Source organism: Morus notabilis, unplaced genomic scaffold (genome assembly GCF_000414095.1).
Source record: "Morus notabilis unplaced genomic scaffold, ASM41409v2 Scaffold980, whole genome shotgun sequence".
Lineage (NCBI taxonomy): Eukaryota > Viridiplantae > Streptophyta > Magnoliopsida > Rosales > Moraceae > Morus > Morus notabilis.
Genome location: NW_010361812.1, coordinates 175,538 through 194,223, shown reverse-complemented (window position 1 = coordinate 194,223; position 18,686 = coordinate 175,538). Strand labels below are relative to the sequence as shown.

Here is an 18,686-nt window from a genome sequence, read left to right as displayed (position 1 = left end):
ATTTAAAAAAAAAAAAAAAAAAAAAAAAAAAAAAAAAAAAAAAAAAAAAAAAAAAAAAAAAAAAAAAAAAAAAAAAACTAAAGGGCATGGCCCCCCTGCTCCCCTCTCTTTTTATATTCAAATTTTGAATCCATACTCTTCATATAGTGTCAATTAAGGATCAGCTTTAGCCATAAAAAGATCTAAACACCCTTAAAAGGAACAAAAAAGAATAAAAATAAAAAAAAATATGAGGACATTCAGGTAAAATTCATAATCAAAATAAATTTTTGGCCAAAATAATTAAGGATTTTACATGAATTTAAAATATAATATATGAACTTAATATATTTTAAAATATAAAGGATGATTTTTTAATAATTTCAGAATGTAGGGTGCGAAGAAAAAACCTTTTTTGCATACAGGAGGAAAAAAATAAATTCCGGTTCAAACGAAAAGGAAGTAAAAAAAGGGGACGACGAAAAGAGACCCAGTCGCACAACTGAAATCCAATCCAAATCCTGAATCCACACCAAATTTAACGTGTTTGACCGTTGAACGAATTTTCTCATACAAAAACCACCGCCCACTCTTTTTTTTCGTCTTTGATTTAGTAAATTTAAAATTTGTTGATTTTATTTGAATTTGAGCCACGTGGCCAGGCAACTTTAACCCACACTGATCTTAAGAGCGCGTGTAAGGCACCACCGCTTATATCACTCAAACGTGGCCTACTTGCAAGCCAAAAAGCGCGTCAACGAATCCAAATTAAAAAAAATATATTCCAACCACAGTCAATGCATAGTCAATTATTCCCCCCAACGGCGCCGTTTGGCTCCCATCTTCCCTTATATATACGATACTACGAAACCCATTGTACTTCTCAGCGGAGAAAAGGAAGGAAGAAAAGAAAGAAAAGTTGAAAAGCTAAAAAGGAAACGAAACGAAAAGAGAAGAAAGGGAAGGAAAGGAAAGGAAATGCCTTCTGTGGCAGTAGTACCAAACTCGCCGATATTCTCACCGTCGCAAGTCTCTTCGATCTTCTACAAATCGCCGGTGTCTCCGAGAATCATCCACGTACATGGGCCTTCGCCGGCGCTGACCTCGTCGCCGTTAGCCGGTCGGCTTCTTCAGAGGCAGATAACGGCTCTGAGCAGCTCCAAGAAGGAAGCTTCTCCCGATAACATGGGCATCCCGTCGTGCTCCGGGGCCGTTTTGAAGCGGAAGAGACCGTCGAGGATCGATATTCCGATCGCGCCCTTGAATTTCGCCGTGGATTCGCCCAAGGAGAGAGTGGACGTTGTGGAGGCCGAGGCGGATGGGTATTCGGTTTATTGCAAGAGAGGGAGGAGAGGCGCAATGGAGGATCGCTACTCGGCTGTTGTTGACCTTCAAGCAGAGTCTAGACAGGTGATTGTTTGATTTTTGGCTTCACTTTCGTTCGTTACGTATTCTCTGTTTGGTTACCGAGAAAACTTAGGAAAGTATAAGATAATCATCTGTTGACTTTGTTTAGAAATGTTAGGATGGATTAAAACGAACTCAGAAAGTAACATTATCGCTCAAATTTGGAAAATTGATTAATATCATACAAATTGAGTTTTGTTTCAAGCGGAGTCGAGACAGGCAAGGTAGTTATTTGATTTGTACTTCCTTTCATTCCTCAGGTTTCTGTTTGGTTGCCGAGAAAACTCAGGAAAGGATAATCATGTGTTTTTACTTTATTTAGAAACTTAGGGTTTGTTAAAACGAACTTAGAAAGGAACATTATTGGTATTTCGGGGAAAAAAAAAATAAAAAATCAAGTTTAATTTTGGGAAGTGATTAACATTATACAAAATTCAGTTTTGTTTCGCGTTGATCTTAGTTAAAGAAGGATAGTTTATATAGAGAAGACGTTATTAATTACATATACATGGATTTAGGTGAATTAGGACGTTTTAAAGCTACAAGAGAAACATAAGAGAAAAGTTTGACACTTGGGGTTTGTGGTGGAGATTGTATGATGTGAAGATTTTTCATTTTGCTTGTGAATTTGATGGCTTAATTATCTTTGGTGCTTAAATGATTTTAGAGCCTTGAATTGATTAGATTTTGTGACTGCAGGCGTTCTTTGGTGTTTTTGATGGGCACGGAGGGCCTAAGGCAGCAGAATTTGCCGCCAAGAACTTGGAAAAGAACATAGTAAATCAATTGAGGAGAGGAAGTGAAGAAGAAATTGTGGGGGCTGTGAAAGATGGATACCTCGCAACAGATGCCGATTTTCTAAAAGAGGACACCGGTGGTGGTACATGCTGTGTCACTGCATTGATTAAAAAGGATAACTTGGTGGTCTCGAATGCCGGTGATTGCCGCGCTGTTATGAGCCGAGGAGGGGTTGCGGAGGCCCTCACTACTGATCACGGGCCTTTGAGGAAAGACGAGAGGGACAGAATCGAAACACTGGTAAGCATTCATTCGACTGGGTGAAGTGTGTAATAGAGAAGTTAATAATAATTTCATGATGCTGTGTTAAGCTAGGAGTGGAATTGATTGGATTTTGCAATGTGCTCTTTTGCAGGGTGGTTATGTTGACTGTTGCAATGGTGTTTGGCGGATTCAGGGTTCACTTGCTGTGTCAAGAGGGATCGGAGATCGGAATCTTAAACAATGGGTGATAGCTGAACCGGAGACCAAAGTTTTAAGGATCAAGCGTGATTGCGAGTTCTTGATCTTAGGCTCTGATGGGCTGTGGGACAAGGTAATTTTTCAAACTGATGTCATATTTGGTACTATCTTTTGAATTATTCTCTATAACCAGTATTGATAACACAAAGGCTTGTGTTCTGAATATAATGTTTCTTTTGTTTTACAGGTTACTAATCAGGAGGCAGTAGATATAGTTCGCCCTTTATGCATAGATGTTGACAAGCCAGAGCCAGTTTCTGCTTGTAAAAAGCTGGTTGACCTATCAGTAAGAAGAGGCTCTACCGACGATATAAGCGTGGTGATAGTCCAATTAGGTCATTTCATATCATAATTCAGCTCTTTTGGGTGAATAGAAGTTCAGGTGAAAACAACAGGTGACCTTTCGCTTCTCCTGCAAGTGTTTTTTTGACCAAGAAACTTGCGGCTTAAGAAGCTACAAAACTCCTCCAGGTAATAGCCCTTGATGCTGTGGCAAAATGCCCACGTTAACTTTTCACAAATGTAAATGACAACTTTTAATAGTTTTCTTCCTCACGTGTAGGAATACTTTGAGAACAGAACAATGTATTGCAATCGTAATTACCAAAGCATATCAATATTAGCCTATTTGATATTTCACTACATTACTTTATCCCATCTTTTACTCAAAATTCTTTTTAAGTTACCCCCAATTATAGTTGTTCAGACTTCAATAATTTAGCCTAGAGGTCATGCCATTGGCCATAATAGCTAGTTGTTTTAGTGACCGAGTAATCTAATGGGGTTTTCAACGCCCGTGTTACACGGCAAAACTACAATTTTGACCATTTTTGTCCCCTTTGTTTTTTTTTTTTTTTTCCTTTTTAAGTCAACCCGTGAAGCACATGCTTTTCTGTATTGTTATTTGGACCAGGCCGGTCTCATTTGGCAGCTGCCATGTGAATTGAGCCCATTTTTTGTTCGTTTTGGCATGCGAGACACTTCAATTTTTGTCTTATTTCTTCTAGATGCTTAATTGGGACCCCACGTTCTAGTTTTTCCAGATCACGTGGGATTCAGCTTTGTACCATCATTTTCTCAAATCAATCTCAGCTTATCAAACTCCCTTCGGCCATTCGGAAAGCAATTGCGTCACTCTCCTTAAAGTAGTACTTACTTCCTAAATGAAACGTGGTGTCACTTAACAAAAAGTTTAGTGAAGCCTATATTGAATCCTATAAAGAAATACATTTATCGATTGAGCTTAGGAGATGGCAATATTTTTTTTTATTCTTATATCGCGGCAACACGAATCAAACTCGATTCAAAATAATATCATGATTGATATTTGATAGGTTTATTTATTAAAAATATATATTCAAAATATATGGATGGAGAAAAATATTTTGTTCTAAGAAACTAATATTCAATAAATTTATTTAAACGAAATGAAAATATAAGAATAGTCGTTTAAATTCACAAAGTAATCTATAAATGGGTTAAGTAAATCAACACTCACATTATTATTTGTATGTTTTGTGATAATAATGTGAGTGTTGATTTACAAGAAAAAATTGGGTCATACAAAATGTGAGTGTCACTCATGGGTTAACTCAACACGAAAAATTTGGTCTACACAAACATGACTCAAGTTGCCACCCTTGACATATTCTAATTCATGTTCTTCAATTTAGTTAAAATTAAAAGAAACATTAAATTGGTTATCATTCTCGTTGTCAACACTCAACTTATGATTAACACTTGCATCAAATGTATTCCATTAAAAAATTTAGAATATATCCATAGGTGGTAATTGGATTTATAAAGTTTTTAACTTCCGAATGTATATTTTATGAAATTTGCAATTAAATCTTCATTTTGCTATTTTTAGTTTTCCATTTTTTTTTGGAGTTCTTAGTCGTTTTACTTGTTCTGCATTTACATGCACAACTGCTTCCAGGTACTACTGCTGGTTGCTCTAAATATGTTCCGAAATTGAAAAAGAACCAACAAATCAGAGAAATGATACTACATTTACGAGATTGTTTGTTGAAGTCGCTACGCATTCCACACAGCGCCAGCGTGATATGCACAACACAACCAGTACAGGCAAATCTAATCTACTTAACAGAAAGGGTTTTCAGCGCAATTACCCTCTAAACTTATCGTGGTTTAGCAAATTGCTCTTCAAATTTTTTTTAACAATCAACCTCCTGAACTTATAAAATTGTTACAATTTGTCCCATTTTATTAAATTTGCTCAAATTTTGTTGGTTATAATTAAGCGATTAAAAGTTAAGGAATTAATAGATTTGTGTTACATTTGAATTAAAATGTTAGAATTTTTTGTCGAACATGTTTTTAGGACACTAATTTGACACAATCAATGTCAAAATGGTTTGCAATAATTTTTTTAAATTAAAAGGGCAACTTATCAAAATTAAAAATTTAGAAGATAAATTACTAAAACTATACAAATTAAAGGACAAATGTGTAAAATACCCTAACAGAAACCAACCATCGGGCAAAGGCAAATAAGTGAATGACACAAAGGTCGCTATGAGATGTCGTTTTTCAATTTTGATGTTGTTTAATGGTTGCTGTCGTTTCCAGTTTTTTGTCGTCTATTATTTTCCTGTCGTTTTTATTGTCATTGTTTCCTTATGTTAACAAATATCGTTTTAAAGTTTTTCTGTGATACTAGTCTTGGGACGTGCTCCATACGTGGTGTCGCGTGTGAGTCACTTATTAGGATGCACATAAAAAAAAAAAAAGATTTTTAAGTAAGAGTATATTTGACAATAAATATTTTAGTAGTGGTTTTTTTAAATGCAAAACATATTTAAAAATACAAATCAAGGTGTACATATGAAAAGAAGGAAAATGTTTGCTTTAGGGTTCAAGAAAGAAAATATTTTCGTGGAGTAAAAACGAACAAAAAAAGTTAAATACATGTAAACGTATATAGAGGACTGTAATAGAACTACTTTAGTAGGGATATATTTGTAAAATAAATTTTAACTTAGAAGTTAGAAAAGAGAGAAATAATTTTATGTAGTGAATTTGAAAATTTATAGAATATGTGGGAAATGCAAAAAACTAAAAAAAAAAAAGTAGAAAAATGAGAAGAAACATAAATGAAGGGCAAACATGTAAATAAAAAATAATTGAGGATCAAAGAATAAAATTCTAAAAAAGAAAAAAAAGGGAACGAAGCGCATTACACGTGGGAGAAGGACATCAATTTGTCAGTCATGGTTTTTATAACTGAGAAAATAGAAACGAGTAAAATAATTTTGGACTTATTTTTTTAGGTGAAAAATTTTAAAAAAATGCAACTCAAGTTATAATTTTATTCAAATTTATATTTTTTTAAGTTTAAATTTGAGTTTAAACTCGAGTTTAAATTCGAATTTAGGACTAAAACTCGAGTTCAAGTTTTCCCTTCAACTCGAGTTCAGAAACTCAAACTCAAATTAATGAACAATATTTTTTCTATTCTTAAAAATGCTATAACTTTTTCGTTTTAATTCTGATTGAGATGATTTTTTTTTCTATGCATTGACAACGAAAAAGCGAATAAAACCCGATCCATATACCCTATTAAAATTTTTCATCAACATTGAGTTTTTATTAAAATACTATCTAAATACAAATTCAAGTTTTGACTCACCCAAACACAAACTCAAAAAGATTATTATCTCAAATCATAACTCAAATGTACACAACCAAACATAAATTCAAATTATAACTCAAATTTAACTCAAGAATTATACTCAAGTTAAACTCCAAAAGAACAAGTCCATAATTTTTTAAGTATGTTTTTAGACTTAAAGAGCATAAAAATAAATTCAAGTTAAAAAAAAAGAGCTCTTGAGGTACCTTGATGGTGTTATGGTGTTATCTATATATATTATTAAGAGAATTTTTTATATTCGTTTCTGATTTTGAATTATGATTAATGATTCTCTAACGTATTTTTTTTTCACAAAAAATACACATAAAATAAGAATGATTCTGAATAGATGAACCAAACGTTCTCTAAAATTTTTAAACCTCGTGTTCGTTAACTTTTTTTTATCCCTTTTCACCCGTCATCTTTATTAATTTTTACGAGACGTCCTTTGTTATTTTTGACTGATCATCACTTGACTTCTTTGTTAAGGCCCCGTTGACTTAAGTCACCGCTTGACTATCATTAATATATTCTATATCCTCCTTCAAATTTCGTCAAAGAAAAACCATTTTACTTTTTTCGCTTTTCTTTCTCTGTTCTCGCCTCTTCGTTCAATTTTCTGCAACCAGCTCTGCCTTTACCTCCTCCGTCGCTGGTCTCGCTTGCCTCACCACCGGTGTTGGCTTGGACACCGCCAACTATACATAACTGAGTTTTTCTTCAGCATCTTCATCCTTCTCCCGTTAATCTTTTTGTAAGTTCCTTATTCCCTCTTTCTTCTCATATTTTTCTTAAAGTCTTTTCCAATCCTTATTTATTTTCCTTTTTGGTTCCTTTTTTCCTGTTTTACTTCAAACTTCAATTGTTTTTCCATTTGATTCTTGGGCTCTGTTTAATAATGTGCATCGGGTTGGATGTTGATTCAATAAAGAAATTTCTCATAAAATTTCTTATTAGCTCAGAAAATTTTTGATCAAATGGTATTATTGTTGTAAGGTAATTTAGATGTATGGAAAGTGAAGTAAGTTTTTTAGCATTTCAGTGATATTAGTTTAGTTCTGAAATAATTTTAAATATGATAGAGTTGTAGTTGTTTGACTTTTTTAGGCCTCGTTCATTTTGTGAATTTGAGTTTTCAATTCGAGTTGAGATGTGATATTTTCTGATAGCTTTTCACTGTAGCATAAAAAGTTAGATGTGATATTTTTTGAGAACTTTTTACTGTAGAAACTTAAAACTAAAAACTCGAATCGGTAAAATGAACGAACCCTTAAGGCTTGTTCTTTTGAGTGAAAAACTCAAAAAAATGCAACTCGAGTTACAATTTTATTCGAGTTCATGTTCTTTTAAGTTTAAACTCGAGTTTATGACTAAAACTCGAGTTCAAGTTTCTCCTTTAACTCGAGTTCAGAAACTCGAACTCAAATTAATGAACAGTATTTTTTCTATTCTTAAAAATGCTATAACTTTTTCGTTTTAATTCTAATTGAGATGATTCTTTTTTCTATGCGTTGACAATGAAAAGACGAATAAAACCCGACATATATACCTTGTTAAAATTTTTTATCAGCATTGAATTTTTATTAAAATACTATCTAAATATAAATTCAAGTTTTGACTCACTCAAACACAAATTCAAAAAGATTTTTATCTCAAATCATAACTCAAATGTACACAACCAAACACAAACTCAAGTTACAAGTTCAACTTAAATTATAACTCAAATTTAACTCAAGAATTATACTCAAATTAAACTCCAAAAGAACAAGCCCTTAAGGTCTTAAAAACATAGACGTTTGGTAAGATGATTCATACCATGATTTGAATCATGGTTCATGATTTGCTATAGTATTTTCTCTCACAAAAAATACACGTAAATCGAAAATTATTCTAATCTCATAATTATAATTCATGACTCATCGTGAGTGACGGGAAGGACGATTTTTTTGTAGTCGTATCTCTTTTTTAGACTTTTTTAAAGGACAAGTGAATCTTTAATCATGAGATATTTGTATTTCAAGTCTTCATCAAGATATTTACGAAAGAAAATCATTGCTTTCGCATTTTCTTGTGGTAATTTGTTATTATTTTCTTTAATAATATTGGTTAGACCCATTGACTATAGATGCATTTCTACATCAATGATCCAAGACATATAATTCTTTTCTTTGATGTCGAGTGCAACAAACTCAAGTTTGGCAAGATTCGATATTGTGATAATTATAACAGAACATCAATATACTAAAAATCATAATATTATTATTACAATAGATAATACAATTAAAATTATATGTTAATCATAATAACAATAAATAAAATGAGAAATATTACAAGTATGAGTATTGCAAGAAAAAATTGAAAATCATGTGGAGAATGATCTCTAATAAAAAAACTAAAAATATAAAAAAATGACTATTAAAATAATAAACATCATTATTATATTCGGCACATCGTGAAAATTATATTAAGAATAGTGAAGAGAAGATGAGAAGTGAAAGATAAAAATATTAAGCATGGTGAAGAGAAGAGAAGAAGTTAATTGTATGGGTTAAGAAATCCACATTTTAAAGAGTAAAAATTAGCCGTTTATAGTCGTTATTAGTGGTGTAAAAATCTATTATATTACCGTTAGAAGTAGAATAAAAATTACAATTGTATGACTCAAATGATGTAGAAAAATAAACATATGAGAATAGTAATATGTATGCAGAAAGTGCAATAAGAAATTACTACCTGCGGCCGGCGTAGCCGGCTATTTATGAGAATACAAACACGTCAAACTACTCAGTAAATCTTTCGAAGGGTGTATAATGACAAGATTATAAAAATATAATACGTTGGTAGCATAGTCTCTCTTTGCATGAATATAAAATAATAGAGTATATTTACATACCTTTCACTTGAATTAATAAGGGTATAAACTTGTTGTAGGCTAAGGCTAGGACTTACTTTTTTTTTACTTTAAAGTAGATGTTTGTAATTGGATGAAAGCCTTTTTTTTTTTTGAATTAATGAATGTAGACAATCGCAGTAGTAGTATAACGTTCGTGCTGATAATGTGTTATGAAAATTAAGAAAATGTAAAATTAAGAAGAAAAACTTTAGAGAGAGAATTTTATTAATCTTGTGAAGGTGTACAAAATGAAAAACCTTAGAGCACTATTTATAGGAAAATTTTCGGCACTATTCACGATTACTATTTGTACAGTACTTACTATTTGCACTGTATTTATTATTTATAGTTACTATTTACACAGTAAGATTCTGACGTGAATAGTAAGTTTGACTGGAGTTGTATAATAATTTTGACTGAAGTGGACAACTAATATTCATATAATAACATATATAAAGACCACGTAATGCAAAATATTGTAAACGAACTTAAAAAACTGATATCACCTACAATATGTGAATATTGTAACGCAAAGAAATTTGCCCAAGAAACAAAAAAAATTTGTTATTGTAATGGAGAAATAGCATTGATTACAAACGATATTCCTGAAGAATTAATATAATATATATACTTCTGCATAGATGAGTCTTCACATTTCAGAACTTATATTCGAACTTATAATAATAATTTCGCTTTTAATTATATACGCCAAACAACCAAAAGAAATACACACCAAATTTGGAGCCGCAAATATTCAAGAAATTTATCTCATCAACCAAGAGTATGAATTATATTTTATGTTACCTGTTTGCAATTTGAATATTTATTTATTAAACATCTATATATCAAGATATGACATTATAAATCTTTTGTTTCATTATAGACAAAAGCCTATGTTACCAACAATGTGGAACCCGTTCGTCACAAATGAAGGGGCGAATATTTCCAGTATTATTGCAACAAGGCTTGTAATTGCAGGTGTTCGACTGAAAGCATCTCCATATAACAGTACATTAATACTCAATTCTTTTTAAAAAAAAAATATTAAAAAAAAATCTTATCTTACATACTACTAATAAAAAACTCTGCTACAGGTTTGTCATTAGCAACAAATCCAACAAATTTTTCATCAATCCAAATATACCTGAAGCTATTGAGCTGCAGTCTTGGTAAGTATTGTATATTCAAATTGTAATAATTGCAACATATATTTTTTTTTTTACAATTATTTATCAATAACATCAAAACTATAATGGCCGTGTTTGGAATTGATCCCGTTTTTATTTTTCACGTTTTTCAAAAAATAAAAAATGAAAAGGTTTCTAAAATGACGTTTGGTGCAATAGAGACAAAAAACAGAAATGAAAACGATTTTTTGATTTAGTGTAAAATGAGAAAGAAATGAAAAATGACTTTTAGTCATTTTTCATTTTTTGTTTTCGTTTTCTGCTCTCTCGAGTAGAGAGAAAGAAATAGAAACATTAATGAATTTTTTATACTGAAAATAATCTTTTGATAAAACTACCCAATGCGTTTTCAAAAATGATTTTTGTATGAGATTAAAAACATTTTCATTTTTATTTTTATAAAAAAATAAATTATTTTAGAACGAGTTTCAAACGCGCTCAATCTGTGAATAATGAGGATTATCTCACAAGACTAACCGCGGACACTTCAAATTTGACATCTTCTTCAAGACCCACAGCACCTTCTGTTGGAAAAATGGCTTGTTAAGCCATTTTAAAGACTCATTTTGAGGCCCATATTCGGATGGGGCCCAATAGGTTTTTGGGACGGGTCTCGATGGATTTGCGTTCTCCGTCGCGAGGAGATCGAAATCGAGTATTCATACACTCAAAATGATTTTTGGGTGAATGAGAAATTGATGGTCTAAGTATGGTACTTGGAATGGTCAATGAAGAAGGAAAATTGTAAAAATCTCACATTGGCTCCTAGCCAATGTGGTGTTTATAAGTGATTGCACTTTGAAGCCTAGGCAAGCATGTATACCAGAGACGCTCTCTCACGCGCAGGGGGGGTGCGAATCACGATCCCGGCGGGTTGGGGGCCAATGTGTGCGCCCGCGACTTGCGGACACGAATGCCGGACCGGAAAACTCGCTCCGTGCAAGCTACTTTTTGCAATTTTTTCTTTTATTTTGCCAACTAAATTCCGAAATCGATTCATTAGTGGCTGTTTAAAATCTGCATTACTGAAGGATGTAGAAACTACAGCAATAACCATTGGTTTATGGACATTAAATCTCCGGTTGTAGACTTCTTTTGGACCAGCTTCATCTGGGAATTCCAGGGGCTGTAACCACAGAATTCAAGCACCATTAAACCATGAATAAATTGGTTTTATTCACCTTCATTACAGCCTTGTAACATCCCTCACGGGCAGGCTATATAAGGGTCATCCTCCACATGAACAAAGCACTCATTTTTCAGAATTCTTCTTCTCTTCTCTCACTTCTGTTTCTGTCCCCGTGTTTTTGTGCTTTGTGTTCTTGTAGTTCAGTTTTGGTGATAGAGGAAAGATCAAGTTCTAGTTCGTCGGACGGTTTCGAAAGTGCATCGAGCTACCGTCGTTGTTGTTGTATCCTGGGAGACGGACGTCCAACGTAACCTCAAGCACACGCCGGAGGGGACGAATATGTTTTAAGGAAAACGTGCTCCACGTGCCTCGACATTCTTGCAATTTCCATTTATGAGTTTTTGGTAAAAATGTTGAATTACAATTGTATGAATTTCAGTTTTGTTCTTCCTTAACTTGTTCCTCTTTTATATTATCCATACTATTTTTGTCTAACACCTTCAACAGATACGATTTCTAAAATTGATACCATAAAAAATTACCCAACAAATGTAAGCTTTCTGTACCCTCTAAATTAATAAGCTCTTCAAAATCATATTTGATCGTTTTTTTACAATGAAGATATGATCTAATTACAACTTACTATCAGGAAACAAATTTCTGGATAAAAGCAAATGCGATATTTACGAATTTTAAATAATATCTCATAAATAGTTACAACTAATTTTTTTTACTATAGTAAAAAGTTCTCGCATAAAATCACATCTCCAACTCGAATTAAAAATTCGAATCAACGAACTAAATGGACCCTATATAATTAGAAAAATATAAAAAATTTCTTTGTGGGATAATGTATGTCAAAAAATTGTTTAAGAGCCCGTTTGTTTCTTGTATTCATCAATGATTCTGAATCATGATTCATGGTTCTCTACAGTATTTTTTCTCATAAAAAACACACGTAAAACGAAAATAATTCTGAATCATGATTTTGAATACACGAACCAAACGTCCATTAAATGTAAGATATACGGTAGATAGTGTGGTCAAGTACTCAACAACATGTAGACCATATTCGGATTGAAAAACCTGGTTCAAATCCCAAATTTAGAATTTAGCAACCTCTCAATTCCGCGGTTTGAATCCTCATGCTATAGTGTTTTATCTCACAAAATTTTTTTAGTTTAAACCAAAATGATTTAAATTGCATAAATTCCAACTGCGAACCAAACGAGTCTGTAGTGATGTAGTTGGGATACGTCTGTAACACCACCGAAATTGGTGCCAAAGCAGATTGAGAGAATAAAGGAAATTATAGGACCAAAAAACGACAATGTAAAGGTTAAAGTAGTACCATGAAACCATTGCAAGTAACATGTAGTAACAAGTTTAGAATGCTGTAAAATCGTTGAAATGCCAAAATCCAAATCACGTGTAACATATATAGATTTGTGAATATAGCAATATGGATGAGCATGTTATATTACTTAATGATATGTAAAGATAGGGTACCAAGTTTGCAACACGGGGCAATTCGTTGAAGGCCAATCGAAAACTTTGGCATTGGTCGGATAATGATATTGTACAACTTTTATACAAATAAAACAACATTGTTCTTTTTACAACTTAAATTCTATTGCTACAGTATTTTTTCTCACAATAATTTAAATTTCACTTTTTACTATAATATTTTTCTCTCACAAACACAACTCAAATTCTTAATTTGAGTTGCAAAATAACCACCCCTTAAAGATTCCTTGTAGCCATTTTAACGGAAAAATTAAGAAGTGATAAACGACTAGAAAATGTGTTTGCTAGCTAAGTGCAAAAAGGATTCATGCATTAAAAGAAATAAAGTCTAAAAAAAGGCAATTGTGTGGATGCAACGGTGTGAATCCGTAATGATTATTACATGACAAGCGAAGATTTCATTGAGAGTGTGTTCTGTAATAGTAAAGGTGCATTCTGTTGCCCCAAAGGTTTAATGCACACAAAATGAAAAACCATACATGGTTTGAAAACAAGTGCATATTACAACATCGGTCAAGTAAATATATGATCACAAAAACCCCTAGAGACATATTGGAGTTTACACTTTCATAGCCTTCAGAGTAAGGAAGAGCCAACGACGAGTAAGTTCTACGTCGTTCTTCTTTGCCTTTTGTTTGAAATGAAATCCATTTTTTTAATTTCTTTAATTTTTGAAACCTACTCACATGACCTATTTAGTAATGATAGCCTATAGGTAAGTTACAACTTTATTAAGTTCGTATTTTTTTTATTTTATAAAATTCGAGTTTAGGGCTATAATTTAAGTTTAAATTTCTTCTTCAACTCAAGTTCTTAAACTCAAACTCAAGTTAATAAACATTATTTTTTCTATTTTTAAAAACGTCATAACTTTTTTGTTTTAATTCCAATTGAGATGATTTTTTTCTATGCGTTCACAACGAAGAGACGAATGAAACCCCACCCACAAACCCTATTAAAATTTTCCATCACCATTGAATTTTTATTAAAATACTATCCAAATACAAATTCAAGTTTTGACCCACCCAAACACAAACTAAAATAGATTCTCAATTCAAATCATAACTCAAAATGTGCACATCCAAACACAAACTTAAATATAATCCTAACTCAAACCATACTCAAATATACCTTAATTCAAATCAAGATCTGAACTCAAATCACGCTAACTCAAAAACTCCAAAAGAATAATTTTTATACGAGATCAGTCAAGCAAATAGTACCTGCCAGACAGAAGATATTTCTTATATATATATATATATATATATATAACACTCCTAATCTTCTATATATAGAAGAGCTGATGGAGTGCAAAATTTCGTACTTCAACAGCTTGCTTGCAAGTTTTTTTTTTAATACTTATTTTCAAGCATTTTTTATAAGGGGATCATCCCCGGTACGTTAATATATTAGTAGGTTAAGTTTTTTATCGGTTGGATCTACATAAAATCATGTAAAAGTTAAAAAATACACAGATCTAATAGTTAAAAAAATCTGACCTATCAGTACGCCTAATGTACCAAAAAATCTTTTTTTTAAATTGTCGTTCTTTATTTTTTTATTTTTATTTTCATTTTCTTTAATTGTATTTTAAATATTGTTCTTTTTCTTCTTTTTTAACACATGTACTTTTCATTGTTTCCCATTAAAATATTTTTTTCCATTAATTTTCTCTTTAAACACTTTTTTTCTTTTTTGCTGCTTTGCTTCCTTGCTTTCAAGTATTTTTCTAAATTGTCTTTTTCTGCTTTTTTTTTCCTTCCATTTTCTTTAATTGTATTATAAATACTGTTCTTTTTCTTCTTTACTTGCATAAATATTGTCACTCATAAATCATTGTACTCTTACTATATATCTACACTTATAGTAGAGAAGATGTATATATTTTTGTAACTTTTTTCTTTCAACTATCATTATCATAACATGAAATTGTTGATTTTCGTCAAATCATAGTTTTATTTAGGTTAAAATTTAAAACTTCTTAATAATTTTACACCGTTATTGGAATTTTTTTATGAATGTCATTTTTTTTAGTTTCAAAAATAATTATCAATTGGCTATATTTATTTATTTTTATCATCATTAAAATATTATTGGCATTTCTTAAAGAACATCGTTAACATGCCGTGTTTCAGTTTGACATCGTTAACATGTTGTGTTTTAATTAGCTATATTTATTTATTTTTATGAATTGTTCGCATATTTATTAAATTTTTTTAAAGAAACAATTAAAAAAGCATATTTATATTGAAATATTACTTATCATATTTAATAATTTTAAATAATGTGAAAAAAATACAATTTGCAAAGTGAAAAAAAAAATAACGGGAAGCTAGTATTATAAAAACTGTGATCGCCAAATTGTCCTTCTCTCACGTGTAATGCGCTTCGTTCCTTTTCTTTTTTTATTGGTTTTTTTAATTTTATTCTTTGATCCTCAATTAATTTGTCCTTTCTTTATGTTTCTTCACATTTTCTGCCTTTTTTTTTCGTTTTTCCCATTTCCCACATATCCTATACATTTTCAAATCTAAGTCATAACTCGAGTTTAGCCATAAACTTGAATTCAAACTCAAATTTTACAAAAAAAACATAAATTTAAATAAAGTTGTAACTCGAGCTCAAACTTTTTCTAAATTTCGTTGCAAAAGAACAACCTCTTAATAATTTTAATAAATTTCCCGTGTCTTTCCATTTACGATCGTTGTACAATAAAAGTTAGGATATTATTTATGTGAAAACATAACAAGTTATACTAAAAAAGGAAAAATCTATGGTACGGGCCGTTTTGTTCCGTGAACCGTAACAACCTTCAAATTAAAAATAGTGGCTAAAAAATGAAAGGCCTCATTCATTTTATTAATTTAAATTTTCAGTTTTAAATTTATAATGTTAAAAGCTCTTAGAAAATATCACATATAATTTTTTCTGTTACAGTTAAAAGCTCTAAAAAAATGTTACATCTCAACTCAAATTAAAAACTCAAGTCCGCAAAGCAAATGAGGCCAAAATAATCTTTTCTACGCAAACAAAAATAAATGGTCCGTTTAGTTCGTTAATTCGAGTTAAGATGTGATTTTATGTGAAATTTTTTTACTGTAACAAAAAAATTAAATGTGATTATTTCTGATAGTTTTTTACAGTAGTAAAACTCGAATTCTCAGGTCCGTTTAGTTTGCTGATTCGAGTTGAGATATGACTTTATGTGAAAGCTTTTTACTGTAGTAAAAAAGTTAGATGTAATTATTTTTTAAAGTTTTTTACTGTAACAAAACTCAAATCGATGAAATGAACGAGACCTAATTCTAAACTCAAATCCGTAAAATGAATTATGCAAAACTAGCCCACTTGATTATGTTCACAAAAGCAAATAAAAAAAGATAACAAAGAAACTTTCTTCTTCAATACAAACGGCACCACACCGGCGCCACACCGGCACCACACTGGCGCCGCTCGTGCCGCCGCCGACCACCGCACATCGCCTCCCCTTCACCTCAATCCATCTCTGAACTCTTTACCTGCGATATCGCCGACAAAAACCACGAGGAGAATGGCCATTTTACTCAGATTGCCTAGTTGCTAACCAACATTTGCACACAAATCCTCCTGTTCAAGATTGTGGAGCATGTCTTCGAGGAAGCAGACGAATAGCTTTTGCCTTCTTCATTTCAGCATTAGCTATTTTAAACACCCATTATAAGCAACCCTCAAAACACCCACCACGGATGTCCCCTTTCCAACTTTTACTTCTCTATGGTTTTGCTATTTTCTTTTATTTTGATTTCTATTTTCCAGATATGCTTGGTCCGATCCCATGGTTCCCACGACACGAGACTGGGTTTCCATTTTCAGTCTCCATATGCCTCTTTTTTTTTTTTTTTTTTTCCCACCTTCGAACTATGATCTTCTCAATGGGTCTCGATGATATTTGCCAAGTCTTTGTGACGCCTATTGAGATTTTCTGATCTGTGCTCTAACGATTTTTGGAATTTCTTCGTTGTGAAACTGAAACCCCAGTTTGTTTGTTTGTTTTGGGTCTCTCAAAGAGTTTCGTGCTCAAGAAGAAAACCCCAAATAAAAGATTGAAGAATAAGAAAAGAAACGTGGGGATTTGGGCAGAACAAAGCTAAGCTTGCCAGAGCTGGAAGTCACGGTGGCCGAGTGTGATGGCGGCGGGTCGGTGTGGGTGGGGCGGTGATGTGTCGCAGGGGGGCAATAACATCGTTATTCATATTTTCTATTGTGATTTTAAAAAAGAAAATAAAAATTAATCTGTGAGACCTCCTTAAAAACTCAGTAGAACACTTTATTTTAACTGTTAAAATTACTTTTTTAATGGTCAGATTTATAGAAAGAACAGTTTTATACAGAATGTTGTAAATTTTAATATGAATATGTACATATCTGACCGTTAAAAATTACGACGTTTAGTTTATGAATTCAAAATCATAATTCAGAATTATTCTCAATTTACGTGTGTTTTTTATAAAAAAAATACCGTAACGAACTACAAATCATAAGTTGAATCAGACATGAATCCACTCATCAAAATAAAATATTTTACCCGTAAATTTTTTTTTAAAGAGTCTCATAGAGGCTCCTCCGCTCCCTAAAAATTAGGGGGTGTTCGTTTGACAGATTTGGTTCAAATTAGCCCAATTTGAATCAACCCATTAACTCAAGTCAGTGTTCATTACACCAACTACTCCATTCAGACTCGAATTATGATTCGAGTTGAGCGAATTCAATGGAGGCCTGAATTCCCATTAACTCGAATCTGCGTCTACAGTAACTTCGCTCTGCACAACTCGGCAAAAGCCTGTTTTGATTCCCTCGGGAAATTACCGTTGCTTTTCTCTTCTCTTCCCACCGAGAGCTGTTTGTCGTTTCCCATACTCACAGCTAAGGAAAATTGCAGATCGTGTCTTCTCGATCGTTGATTCCACCCCCGTGACTTCTCGGTCGTGGCTCTACTAGAAATTGCAGATCTTTCTTGTCTGTGGTGTGGGATTCCCTTGCTTTTTGCTCGTGTTTTCTTTCCTCTTTCCACCGTATGTCCTCTGTCGTTTCCCATCATCCACAGCCGTTTCCATCATCCACAGCTTACAGAAATTGCAGATAAATCTCTCCCCGGTGAGCTTTGCCCCAGATCTCTCTCGTGTTTATGCATGTCGGTAGAACCTTTTCAACAGTCCTCTTCACTTCCCCCAAAACGGAGGAACTATGTGGTAAACTCCGCGATCGGAAACCTCCGTTGGCGGTTGTTCTGAGCAGTTGTCTCCGTAAGTGGCGACGTCCAACCAAAACTCGCCGTCATCGGTGGAGAATCTCAAGGTACCGCAGTCGGCGACAGAGAGATTGGGGTATTCCGAGCTCATCCATCCGTGGGTTCTTGGTTGAAGCGCACACACGTTCATCCACTGGGTCGAATTCGGTAAGTTCTCTCACATTTTCCTTTGAACTTGTTCTCTGTTGGTGCACTTGAGGATCGGTCTTCATGCTTTCTGGATGTCACAGTCATCTTTATATTCACAGTAGGCATTTCCACATGCAACTTTTATGCCCAATTCGAATGCTTCTGATTGCATACCACATGTTTGATAAAATGCCTCAACGGAACATTATACTGGAATTGCTTTTGTTTACTTC

At 32.7% G+C, this 18,686-nt stretch overlaps 2 protein-coding genes across 3 annotated transcripts; both read left to right on the top strand.

Moving 5' to 3' along the window:
* The first annotated feature begins 893 nt into the window (after positions 1-893).
* On the top strand, positions 894-4,860 carry LOC21389973 (probable protein phosphatase 2C 25). Of its 2 annotated transcripts, XR_002902413.1 has the most exons (5): positions 894-1,389; positions 2,086-2,424; positions 2,540-2,719; positions 2,834-3,117; positions 4,586-4,860. XR_002902413.1 is itself a non-coding variant. In XM_010100607.2 (4 exons), exons 1-4 carry the CDS (start codon positions 958-960, stop codon positions 2,996-2,998), a joined length of 1,116 nt encoding a protein of 371 aa, XP_010098909.1. In that variant the 5' UTR covers positions 894-957; the 3' UTR covers positions 2,999-3,907. The 2 variants fall into 2 exon arrangements, 1 of the variants encoding a protein (XP_010098909.1); XM_010100607.2 differs by lacking the exon at positions 4,586-4,860 and having other exon boundaries at positions 2,834-3,907.
* LOC112092082 lies at positions 4,568-12,048 on the top strand. Its single transcript, XM_024167278.1, has 5 exons — positions 4,568-4,585; positions 6,862-7,055; positions 10,078-10,172; positions 10,289-10,363; positions 11,710-12,048. Exons 1-5 carry the CDS (start codon positions 4,568-4,570, stop codon positions 11,721-11,723), a joined length of 396 nt encoding a protein of 131 aa, XP_024023046.1. The 3' UTR covers positions 11,724-12,048.
* The last annotated feature ends 6,638 nt before the right edge of the window (positions 12,049-18,686 follow it).

Excerpts from the sequence above, each read along its gene's own strand:
- LOC112092082 (XM_024167278.1), top strand. Across the intron at positions 7,056-10,077 it reads CTTCTCCCGTTAATCTTTTT|ACAAAAGCCTATGTTACCAA; the intron begins GTAAGTTCCTTA and ends GTTTCATTATAG. Across the intron at positions 10,173-10,288 it reads AACAAGGCTTGTAATTGCAG|GTTTGTCATTAGCAACAAAT; the intron begins GTGTTCGACTGA and ends ACTCTGCTACAG.
- LOC21389973 (XM_010100607.2), top strand. The coding sequence starts at position 958 with ATGCCTTCTGTGGCAGTAGTACCAAACTCGCCGATATTCTCACCGTCG. Across the intron at positions 1,390-2,085 it reads TTCAAGCAGAGTCTAGACAG|GCGTTCTTTGGTGTTTTTGA; the intron begins GTGATTGTTTGA and ends TTGTGACTGCAG. Across the intron at positions 2,425-2,539 it reads GGGACAGAATCGAAACACTG|GGTGGTTATGTTGACTGTTG; the intron begins GTAAGCATTCAT and ends GCTCTTTTGCAG.